Source organism: Gopherus flavomarginatus, chromosome 5 (genome assembly GCF_025201925.1).
Source record: "Gopherus flavomarginatus isolate rGopFla2 chromosome 5, rGopFla2.mat.asm, whole genome shotgun sequence".
NCBI classification, from domain to species: Eukaryota; Metazoa; Chordata; order Testudines; family Testudinidae; genus Gopherus; species Gopherus flavomarginatus.
This window is the reverse complement of record NC_066621.1, coordinates 8,192,168-8,204,737: the sequence shown is the minus strand read 5'-3', so window position 1 is coordinate 8,204,737 and position 12,570 is coordinate 8,192,168. Positions and strand designations below refer to the sequence as shown.

General features: G+C 37.4%; 1 protein-coding gene across 1 annotated transcript in view; it reads left to right on the top strand.

Moving 5' to 3' along the window:
- SYCP1 (synaptonemal complex protein 1) overlaps window positions 1-12,570 on the top strand; it is a 65,716-nt gene that overhangs the window by 14,789 nt on the left and 38,357 nt on the right. The window contains exons 9-16 of the mRNA XM_050954274.1: window positions 572-645; window positions 1,646-1,754; window positions 3,690-3,784; window positions 5,065-5,249; window positions 6,222-6,289; window positions 7,468-7,529; window positions 10,106-10,222; window positions 11,785-11,889. Of these exons, the coding sequence (XP_050810231.1) occupies window positions 572-645; window positions 1,646-1,754; window positions 3,690-3,784; window positions 5,065-5,249; window positions 6,222-6,289; window positions 7,468-7,529; window positions 10,106-10,222; window positions 11,785-11,889 (815 nt within the window). The remainder of the gene's footprint in view (window positions 1-571; window positions 646-1,645; window positions 1,755-3,689; window positions 3,785-5,064; window positions 5,250-6,221; window positions 6,290-7,467; window positions 7,530-10,105; window positions 10,223-11,784; window positions 11,890-12,570) is intronic.

Here is a 12,570-nt window from a genome sequence, read left to right as displayed (position 1 = left end):
TCTATTCCTCCGCCTTCCTCTCTTAGTCTTCCCCTCGAACCTTCCCTGTTTACAGCTCTGTTTGCTGTCTCCTGTGCTGCTGCAGCTGTCTGTGCTGCTGCTTGTCAGCTTTGTTCTTGTTTTACTTCTGTTTTAGGGTTTTGTATTAGTACATATCACCATAAGCATCTTGCAGACACTGTTTTTTTTTCTTATTATGGAGCCCAGCCCACAATGGCACTGCTTGTTTTCTGTAGTTACCTTCTTGATATATGAGGAAGCTGCACTGGTTTATATCAGCAAAAAAATTGGGCTCATTATTTGCTTATTTACACTTAAGTCCCAGCCTTGCATCATTTCTATACATGAAATTCTCATTGACTTCCCATTTCACATAATACTGGAATAAATGTGAAGAGAGAGTGCAAAAAATATTTTATCTGAATGGTTCATAGTTTCAAACATAACCTCAGCAGTATTTCTATAATGAAAAAGCCATACAAATATACATATATTTTAAAATGACAATTATATATGATTTCTTGAAGTATATTTAGTTTAAGTACTAAGTATTTACATTTTATTTCTGAAGTAAAAGAAGCAGCAGAAAAAGTAGAACAGCTTGAAAAAGAATACAAAATGGAAATAAATGTCAAGGAAAAGCAGGTTTGTTTAGTGTAAAGTCCAATTTGTACATTTTTATTTGGAAATATAATTTGCATTATATGGAGCAAAAATTTCAACTAATTTTGACTGATTTTTGTTGTTGTTGACTAATTTAGTTGGAGTGCAGAAAAACCAAAATAGTTCTTTAAAAGGTGCTTTGTTTGTAAAAGATTTTGTACTTTTGAAGGATGCAAATTATTATTATAAGTGATATTTAAATTGTGTGCTTCTTGCTTTGTGTTGTTTGAATTAAAATGTTAATGGGAGTTATGCCATTATTTTTTTTCTCCACAAAGCACCATAAAAAGAAGTACTGAGTTCTGACAGTCCTCATATTTGAGCAAGGTTCATTCCACATCTGCTGTTGAAGAAGAGATGGGGGAAGGACAATGATGCAAAAGCTGGGAGGAAGGTTCAGGAAACAGATCAGACCAGGGACTGACTAGAGAAATACTGAGACTAGCAGAGGGAATAGGATGTTGTCATGATATTGAGGGAGCCAAGGAAGGTGGGCAGCTTGTGGAAACTTGCGGTGGTGGTATTAGGAGTGTAATCAATAGTGTGGAAAGGAGGTTTTATTTTTTTAATCTGAGAAGGGTCAGAAGTTGGACCTATTGGTTCATGGGGAGAATGGATCTGAGGAGTGTCAAGCAGTCTGACCTGGCACTGGTATAAGTGTGGGAAATGACAGCAGGAGACTACTTGAGAGTCTGAATGGATACTCCGTTCTCCCTAAATATAAGTTTCTACACCTCCATCCTGTTGGAACTTACACTCTAGTTTTGATGGCATATCTGCTGTCTCTAGACTGAAGCACCTTTTTTTTTGTGTGGACATTTGGTTAATGCCTCCCTATTTTTTCTTGAGCAGTATTCATTTTTCTACAGTTATGTAATGAAATCCTAATCCTATGTATAATGTACAAATGTGAAAATAATATGAAATTAGTCTTTTCTAGACTTTGTTATTTATATAGTGTAATTGCTCTTCACTTCATTAGCTATCAGTTTTGACCGTGCAAAGTGGTGAAAAAGACAATAAAATGAGAGACATCACAGTTCAGTTGCAAGAATCAAGGGATAAGATTATTGATTTAGAAGAAGCAACAGGTAAGAATTTTAATTGCTATAATCCAAATGGCATTATTTGTAATAGCGCAAGAGACAGAAAAGCTAGAGATTGATCATGGTGGTGTTATTCTTTTGCTGAGCACTGGTAGAATTTGGGGCCTTGCAGATCACTTTCCTGTTTTGAAGCAGAAATTGGGTGAAATGGAATTGAGTATTTTGTTAGTGTGATTTGTTTGTTTACAAAATATACACAAGTGCTGTTTTCCTTGAATAGAGTTGGTAACAAACATCGGCTAAGCAGATAACTTTTGTAGAAACCTCAGGTAAGGTGCCCCTGTCTCAGTCCTAAGAAGCAGTTGTCTTGCTCTCCTCTCACCCTAGGGAAAATCTCAAATTGCTAACAAACCCAGCTGCTTTTAAACACATCCTGTGTCCTTTTTTCCCACCCTCAGCACCTGCACATTACACCTGTGAAACCCTTAGTCCAAGGCTACTCACTGAGACCACATGGCCTGGAAAAATGAGCCTTGGCATTGTTCACCTGCTTCTTAGTACAAAGGAGTGTCAAAGCTGTAAATGCCAGACCAGTGCTTTAATCCACACAGTCTCTTTAACCAGTGTCTGAGTGCTTATAGATCAGTGACAACCTAATGGACAAACAATTAGCACCTTATGCCATAACAGTATGTTCAAACTTTCATCTCTAGGGTCTGGTCTACAATTATTTATTATTGTATTGCCTAAGAGCCCCAGTCATGGACCAGAAACCCATTGTGCTAGGTGCTGTACAAACAAAAGAAAAGATAGTCCCTGCTCCCAAAAGTTCATAATCTAAGTATAAAATGAGACAACAGATGGATACAGACAGATTGATGAGAGAGGACAAGAAAATTGAGACACAGTGTTGTTCAGCATGGTAGGCTGTTTTTGTCTCAATATGCCAGCAGTTTTTGTAGTGGTATAATGAATGCTTAGTTTTTGTACCAATGGAATAATTTGTTTTGGGGGTGTAATTAGTATTAATTATTATTATTTTTACTGCTAGTGTGGACACTGTTATACTAATATAGCTTATTCCTATAAGGGAATAAGTTATACTTGTATAACTGTGTTCACACTGTGGGAGGAGTTCCATTTTAACTATCCCAGTATAGCTAAAAGGGTACAGTTTTTGTGTGTAGACCACTCTAGGTCACGCTGGTTACTGAAAGTTGTTAGTTTCCGACAGTTGTTCAGCAGCCAATGAAATAAATGGTGGTTTTACTCTTTTCTATTGGACATGTTTCCACATCTCCAAAAAATACTATTACAGGTGACATTAGAGTTGACATCCTTGTAGGCAGTCAAAAGGCAAAGGACTGAATGGAGTAGGAACTTGAACTGCTTCTAGAAGGGGCCTTCCATTTCATGGTTGAGACATGTCAATGAGTTTTTGAGTGAAGCTTGCAGAGGACAAAGAAAGGACTTCAGTCTTCTTAACTGTTAATCAGCCATTTTTAATTAAATTAAATACTTCTTAAAAATAGCGGTATGTTTTCAGTGATTTTGACACATAAAATTATATAATTTTATCAGTAATTAAGTTATTTCTGTTTCCTTCACTTTGTAAAATTGTGGGGAGAATCCTAATTCATTGGGTAGGTGAGGAATAATTAATATTTATTTTGGAGGGTTTGAAGTTTTATAGTTTAGTTTTTTTATACCTTGTGCCTAGGATGGGTACATTTAATTAAATTTTATAAATAAAACATATATAAAGTACAGTACTCCCTGTATTTTATATTTACATCATGAAAAGTGATATATATGCAGTGCTGTCTCATGTCTCTCTCCTAAATCGTTGAGATAGATAAATTATTTAAGTGGCATATATTGTACAAATTATTGTAGAGTACAATCAAATTTATTGTTTGGTACATGACATAATGTTTAGAAACATTAGTGTAAATCTTATCTGTAACAATTGTCATTTAGAACAACAAAAAGAAATGTTAAAAGAATCACAGAGCAAACAGGAACATTTGATGGGAGAACTGGAAGAAGCTAAAGTTTTGCTGCAAAAAACAGAGGTATGACATGCTCTAACTTTTTTTTTTTTACAAATCAAAATGTAATATAAATAAGGTGAATGTGTAATTTGTACAAGCAATCGTCAGTACTTTTCATCCAAGCCCTGAATTGTAATTGCTTGCTATTAATTGTGATGAGTTGGACCCCCCTTCTGGGATGCCACCTGATGTACTAGGATTTCACTGAGCCTCTCCTTCTCCACCAGCCTGGGTTCCCACTCCCTGTTTTGCTGAATTAGGTTCCCCGGCCTATTGCAGCACACACACAGAGGTAGAGCCATACCCAGCTACAGCCAGACTGAAGTCAACTCTGTGCGAGAGGATTCCCCCAGCACTCACGTGCACACCCCTTTTGGGAGATAAACCCAAAATAATACTGTCTTGCACTGTATAGAAAAATCTGCACAGTGCAAGTTCATAAAAATCTGCCCTCTTCTTCAATGTGAAGAGAGATGTGCACGACTTCTTCCCCCCCTTAGAAATTACATAAACTGGGTTTAATAATAAACTAAATAAGTTTATTAACTACAAAAGGTAGATTTTAAGTGGTTAAAGAGATAGCAAACAGAACAAAACAGATTATGTTAGTAAATAAACAAAAGCTGCAAACTGAGCTTAACACATTAGATATGTAGGATACAAATTAGCAAATTCTCACCCTGAGTGATAAACAGGCTGGCAGATTCTTAAGGCACAAGTTGCCTTGGCTTTCCCAGGTTTTCTTACACAGGCTAAAAATCCTTCCAGCCTGGGACCAGCACTTCCCACAGTTCAGTCTTTGTTCCTCAGGTGTTTTCAGGTGTATTGTTGTAGGGAGAGTGAGGCTACTCATGTTGTCATTGTCCCTCTTTTATATCTTCCCCCCACTTGCTGGAAAGCTTTTTGCTGTGACCTGGGTCAAACAGTTCCCATTGTGTAGAATTATCTCTGAGAGGTTTCTATTGCACACAGTTCCTGGGGTAATCCTTATGCCTGTGTTCATTGTCTTCAATAAGTCACTGACATTATTTGGCCTCATCCAACGGAGCATATTTGAAATACAGAGACATGGTCAATATTCCCAGCTTCAGATACAAAAATGATACATACATACGAATTGAATAAACACATTCAGATGATCATAACCTTCCCAATGAGATCTTACATGAGCCATCTTGTATAAAGTACATTTCAGATATCTCATACCCATATCATAACCATATTTCCATTAAGAATATGGAGGGTTACGTCTTACACATATTTACAACAAATTTTATTTTTTTACACTTCTTTCCATTTAGACTGTTCAGAAGAGTTTAGAAACCGAATTACGGACTGCAATGAAAACCTTAATTGAAGTCACTGTAGAAAAAGAAGCACAAATGGAAGAACTTAAAGAAACTAGGGCTTTGCATGCCTCAGTAGTTGAAGAATTTGAAATTGCTGTTTCGAATTTGAAAGAGTTGCTGAAAAGAGAACAAAATAGGTTAAAAAGAGTTTTACATTTAGAGTGAAAGGATGATCTTGCGATTTAAGGCACTAAACAGTGGTCAGTTCCTAGCTCTTCTGTAGAGCTTTCTGTGTGGCCTTGAGTGAACTACCTAATCTCTGTGCCTCAGTTTTCTACCTGTAAAGTATCATCCTTAATTTCTCACATCCTTTGGGTTTTTTTTTTTTCCTGAATAGTTAGCTTTTTAGGACTGGTTATTTCTCTTACTGTGTGTATGTTGTGTTTAGCACAATGTGGCCCTAATCTCAATTGGAACCTTTAGGCAGTACTGTAATAGAAGTATTCAATAATAATAAATGTAGTGATATGGACATTGAGTGGGTATATAATAGTATTACTATTTAGTGCTACTTAATGTTCTTTCATTTAATTTGTCATTAAAATGTTTGGGGTTTTTTGTAAGAAGTAATTGATGGTAATCAAAATTAATCTCAGCAAAACTAGAATTTGATCTATAAAGTGGGTATTCTATGCAATTCTTGTAATGGAGTTTTTCAGGAGATTGACTACATTGCGCTATAATGTCATATCACTAGTAGAAACTGACTCTCACATAAATTGGTGTAAATCTGGAGTAACTGCACTGACTTTTCTATGGTTACCTCAGATTCATAGTGGTCTAATTAAGGGTAAATCTGGACATGATTTTTTTGAAAAAATGTAACATTTACTTTAAAAAAATTTGAATTTTGGGAATATATCTTTTTATCAATTTATTTTTAACTAATTTTTTTAACTAATTTTATTATGCCTGCTATTCAAGCAACATGTTGAAAGAATGTTTACTTAAATTTCTCAGAGCTTACTTGTCTGTATGCATAGTATATTTACCTATCTGCTTGTTAGCAGGCAGAAAGACGCATTGTATTTCCAATAGAAATATGACTTACTTTTCTAGTTTAAATCCTACATGGAAAAATACTGTTTTTTAATTATGCTTTTAAATAGATTGAAGCATCTTGAAGAAGAGTCAGAAATACTTGCCTCAGAGCTCCAAAATAAGTCTGTTGAACTGGGTAAGATTTGCTGAAAAAAGAATAAGTTGTTTTGCAAGAGCTGGGTACAGGTTAAAATATCAGTATTAGTTATCTGAGAAGGTTGGTGTTATCTGTATAATACCCGCTCCAGTGTCTTGTATTTTGATTCATGATGTAGTATGTATATGATCAATGTAAGGGAGATCCTCTGGTAGTGTAATGTTGATGAATGCCTGTCTTTTTTAGACTGTTCTAAATTATACTGAGGATCAGTTCCAAGACGGAGGAAGTAGAAAGATGACAACATAAACTACCTTTTCTCCTTTTCCTAGATCCCTTGCAAAGCAGAATTTGAATTGATCCAGAATGCTGGCCCTAAGATTTTCATTACTTTCATATTCTTATAAAGAAATTCTTAATTTCCTTAACGCAAAAATATTTCTGCCAAAAGGCATTTTTTGAACTGTTTGTCTTGAATATTAGCAATCATTATTTGTGGCGTGTGATTGGTGACTAAAAAACAGTACTACGGAATTTACTTCCTGATTGAATAGCTGCAACTTTTATTAAACAGGAGGAGGAAAATCCGTGAGATTTCAGGATAGCCATGTGCATGAACACTTATGGTCCAAATCTTTGTGCAAGCAGACATTTGCATAAGTATTCTAAAACTAGCTTTCTCTGTACATTCTTGCAAACAATAATTCACTTATAGATGTGTGTGTGGAAAACATAAGTAGGGTTGTGAATACCACTGAAGTGAATGATTTAATTTTTATTGAAATGTATGTTCACTAATACTTTTTTGAAGTATTTGTCCAGCTCAGCTTTCAATTAAGTCATGTTACCAAGATATAATTTAGAGCAGAATATAGCCTTGAGTCAAGATTTCTGGATTTGGGCCAATGTCTTCTTTAACTCCGTAGAAAAATATATTCAGTGATTAAAATATAAATTAATTTTCATACATGACTTGAAACTAAAAATAAAAGGCAATATGTTTGGCCCTGATTCAGCAAGATACTTCAGTACATTTTGGAATTTTGAGCACGTGCAGTGCCAGTGAAGTCAGTAAAGCTACTCATTTGTACAAAATTAAGTACTTTACTGAATTGGGGCCTAAAAAGCTTTTGAGGGGGAAAAACAATGTTGATAATATATTAATATATAAAATTGTATCCATTTTGTATTAAATCTTTACATTGTATTTGCTGTAGAAGAGATGGCCAAACTAAAAAGTGACAAAGAAACACAACTTGAAGATCTGACAGAAGCCTTGGTAAATATAAATTGTCCTAGATGTTAATAGTCTAAAGCAGTGGTTCTTAACCTCTACTGCAGCCTGCACCCCTTTGGTTCTCAAAAATATGTTCTCGCACTGTTTATCAAAAAGTGTTGAAGTAGGTCAGTTCTTTAAACCTAGATATATCGTAACTATGGAATGAAAGAGAGAATTTTATATTCATTTTAATTTTGCAATTGAAATTTAACGCAGCAATCATTAAAAATGCACGATGTTAAAAAGTTTGAATATACATAGGTTTGATGAAACAAAGTAGTTGTACTTATGTGCCTATGCTTAATGTGTGTGTTCGATGATTTACCTTCTAAAAAAATCTGGAATGTCTCACACCCCCAGAAGGGGCATCTCGCACCCCCAGGGGGTGTGTGTACTCCAGGTTAAGAACCACTGGTCTAAAGACATTTATTTTTCGTTTGGGGTCCAGCGTCCCTTCCAGAGGCTTCCTAGAGACCCATATCAACCATCTCCAATCTATTCAAAAGCTGCCACTAAACTTAATTTTCTAATTGATCATTTAGACTATTTCACTCATCTCTTTTGGAGTCCCTGAATACTACTACCTCTTTGCCTGGGCCTTCCACAACTCCACCACAGCCTATGTCTTGGACTTCATCTCTTATGTTTGCTTCCCGTGTATGGCTATGAAATGAGCCTTGATGCGCTATTCATTTTCTTCTTCACTTCCATCCTTTCGCATGCCATCTCCTATGGATGGGATAACCTAGTCTTGGTATGCCAAGCATTCACCCTGTCTTCATTCAGATGCCTTTTTAAATACTCATTTCTTCCATGATGTTTGCAAACTCCTACCCCTGTTGAACTCCTCTGATATGAAGTGTGAAATGAATTCCAATAATAATTAAAAAAAATTATTGAATGCCACCTTCTGGGATCCCCACTGTGGTCTGTTTTTTCTGTAACTTTTAGTTTGTAAAACTAGAATGTAAGCTCTTTTAGAGCAACTGTCCAAATAAATTATGCCCAAATAAATTTGTTAGCCTCTACGGTGCCACAAGGACTCCTCGTTTTTTTTGCTGATACAGACTAACATGGCTACCACTGAAACCTATCTATTTTGCTGTTCACTATGGATTGTTAAACTTCTAACTTCACACAACAAGTGCTATAGAATATTGAGAATATTATGTTTAACAAAGAACATGTCTACACTTTGAGCTGGAAGGTATAAATTTCAACACGAGATGTACTTGTGCTTTTTCTGATCAAGCTAATGTTCTACAAATAGAGTGTAGCTGCAGTGGCATGAGCAGTTGGTGGGGCTAGCCACTTCACCTACTTACCTGTCCAAGAGGCCAGGTATATATTCGAGTCAACTAGCTGCTTGCATTGCCACGGCTACCCTCTTATTTTTAGCATTTTAGTGTGATCAGAGCTAACGTGTGTATGCCTTCTCAAGCTGGAATTTACACCTTCCAGCTTGAAGCATAGACAGTCTTTCATCAAAGTACTCACACTAGGGTATCCTATATACTTTTCACGTTTTTACAGACATGGTGTGGGGTTGTGGGAAGTGTGTGAGCCTTTTGTGGGTGCTTACAGACCCTTTTCAGTGGAATTACATTTTCTCCCTACGAGGTACTATTTTTTCCTTTATGTCAGGCATAACAAGGAATTGCAGTTCTACCAAACTTTTCCCCAGTGTATCATTATGGAAGAAAATGACATGTACTAGAAATTTCCCTCTAGGGAAGTACCTTCAGAAGCTGGTGCTGACCCTCTAACAGAGTGTGCCTGCTCTGCAACACCCCTTGCCTGCCCGGGGGAGCTCTGTAGTACTCTGCCTCTGTTTCCCTCGTCTTCAGAGCCTCTTTAATAAACTCCACATACACAAGTTGGTGCTGGAGATGTGGCTTGGTTCTTTGGTCAAGTCACAAACACCACCTTCTGGGGTAGCAAAAGTCCTATTAAAAAGTCGATACAAACAAAATGTTTTTTTCTGCCCTTTGTGGGCTTCTCTTCAGCTTATTTTCTGAACCCTCTTTTCTGCTGCTTTCTGGGCTACTTTTGAGTCTCTCTAGTACAGAACACTCCCCCAGGCTAGTTCCCCCGGAGTACCTGGCCTCCTGCCTTGCCTGCCAGCCCTCAGCTCTTTTGCAAGGCCCATGTGTCAGGCTGGGAAGGAGCTAATTAATGAGGGCATTGGTGGAGCTGGCCACATCCCCTCTTAAAAGGGGCCAGTCACCTGTGACTCTGGCAGTATAAATTCCTTAAATCCAGTAGAGTCTTATACTAGTGCCTATCACTGTATTATCTGAGTACTCTTCATTTTTATTAGATTTACATAGTATGGTTCATAGTGGATTTCATGGTCCTCTTTCCGTTCCGTCATCTGTGGGGTTTACCCAGGCTTGGGCTGGGAGGCACTTCCAGCATTGACATTGAGTGGAGGTGAGATGAGGAAGAGGGAGTAGTATGTATGTCTTTGTTGTGTAAAAATATGACTGAAAACAACCCATATACTTAATAAATCTTCCTAGCTTACTGATACATTTTAAAAGACACATTTTGAAACATTTTTCTTTACTATTTAGGAGAGGTCAGTAAAACTTCAAAAAGATTTGGAGCAGCAGCTAGTGTGTGAACAATCAGAAAAAATGATATTAATAAAAGAGAGAGAAATTAAGGACTCTGACCACTCAGAGTTTAAGGTTAGACCATGTGGATTTTCTTGTTAATTGTACTTAAAATTTTAATTTATTTATGTTACCTCTTTAATTAGCTATTTTAAAAGTTTTATAGCTAATTTTTGTCTATTCCCCCCCCCCAGTGAAGATGCTTTTCTTTGAGAATTGCCTGTACATAAGATTCTCATTTATAGTGATGCGCACGCCCAGCCCACAGAGGGTGGCAAACTGTAGATAACAGTGCCTGTTGGGGCAGTACAGGTGCTCATTTATAGACAAAACCATCAGGGATCTGAAGCTATAAAAAGGATTTAGGGTCCCAGTTGCCACAATTCCTTCACTGAAATTTTATCCCACATCATTCAATCAAATGGGGAGGGTTCTTCCCCTTAGAACAGACTGAGGGGCCAACTAGGGTGAACAGACTTCCCAATATTATCGGGACCGTCCTGATATTAGGGGTTTGTCTTATATATGCTGCTATACACACAGCCCCAAGCCCTCTCAAAGTGTCCTGATTTTTCACACTTGCTATCTGGTCACCCTATGGCCAACTACAGGCCCTGTGAATCCTAGATTTGGCCAGCACTGACTCCTTGTTACAGATCTGGTTAAGCTTCCCCTGCTAGGTACTCGACAGATTGCAGTGAGGGGATGCAAATACTGAATCCCACATGCCCTTAGCTTGCTGGGGCTGGGTGGTGGTTAGCATTGTCCCTGGCTTTGGGCATTTAGGCATATACTCCAAGTGCAGATTGTGTCTGACAACTCTTGGCAGTTGGGATGCTATGGTCCAAATGTATATCTCCTGAAACTAATGCCATCTCATGCAAGCCTCCCCAGCAGCTCTTGCTTGTTCCCTAGAATCCTATTGAATGTGTTAGCCTTCTGTGTTTAACCCTTCAGGGGCATGTGATAGTGAAAACCATCAGATTTTGCACAGGATTCAAAAACACTTACTCTTTACTTAATGGCTTGAGAGGGAGGCAGATTTAGACAAAAACTGGACCCTCCCAGCTCCTCCCCCTTCCCAGTGAAGACATGTCCATTTCTTCCTCACTGCTGTCAAGGTTTCCTGTTTGTCTCAATGAGCCTGTCACTCATGTTATATGGCCAGCCAATAATACCTGGTTCCTTTGCTGCTGGGGATTTTCCACTCTCCTTCTCTGGAGAGGAGATGGAGGGACTAGCTTCTCCCAGCCTATTGGCCCAAGTTGTTTCCACCTTAATAGGCAATAGTTTAAGGTTTTATGATTGACTATTGCTCCTGGTCTGGCAGAAAATAGTGGATTCCACATCCACGTTCCATGATACAACAGTTTCATAAGAACAACTTTATAATATCAACTAGAATTAATAAATTGTACATAGATAGATTCCCCAAATTATTAATATAGTCTAATGTGGCTGCAATGTGTATGTATTTATTACATGATGTTACTTATGGTCCTACATTTGATTGTGTAATTAGAAATGATATTAAAAATATGCTCACATATACTAGGGTTGAATTTAGCCAATTAAGCTTATTCTTTATATGTCCAAGCCCTAATTTTGTAAATTTTGAGCTCAATGTTCTTAAACAGGAACAAGTTCAAGGACTTTTATCTGAAAAGAAACATCTTGAGATCACTATTGAGAAATTACAAAAGAGAGAAAAAGAGATGAAGGATATTCTTCAAATCAGAGAGGTCTGTAGAAAGGATGACTTTTTTTTTCTTAGAAATATCTTATTGATATAATGCGCTTGAATATCCTGATTAGTGACTTACAGAAATTATTGTGCATGCAATGAAATATACAGGAGGCTTAAAATAAATATAAGGACGTACTTCTTCACACAATGCACACTCAACCTGTGGAACTCATTGCTAGGGGATTTTGTGAAGGTTAGAAGTATAATCAGGTTCAAAAAAGAATTAGATAAGTTCATGGAGGATAGGCCCATCAATAACTATCAGCCAAGATGGTCAGAGATGCAATGCCATGTTCCAGGTGTTGCTAAACCTCTCTCTGACTGCTAGAAGCTGGGACTGGGTGACAGGGAATGGATTACTCCATAATTATCCTGCTTTGTTAATTCCTTCTAAAAACATCTGGCACTGGCCAGTGTCGGAACACAGGGTACTGGGCTAGATAGACCATTGTTCTGACCCAGTATCACCATTTTAATGTTCTTATGAGTTTTTACATTACATATATTATATTTAAAAATCCATGAGAAGAAATGTCCTGTCAGGAACCAAGGAGGCTCTTTTCTGCAAGTACCCTGGCAACCCGCACACTTCTGATTCCAGGAGGGAGGAGTTGGAAGAAAGTTGACACTGGCATCAGAAGTCTTCGCACTGATGGGAACTCCAGGACTGCAAAAG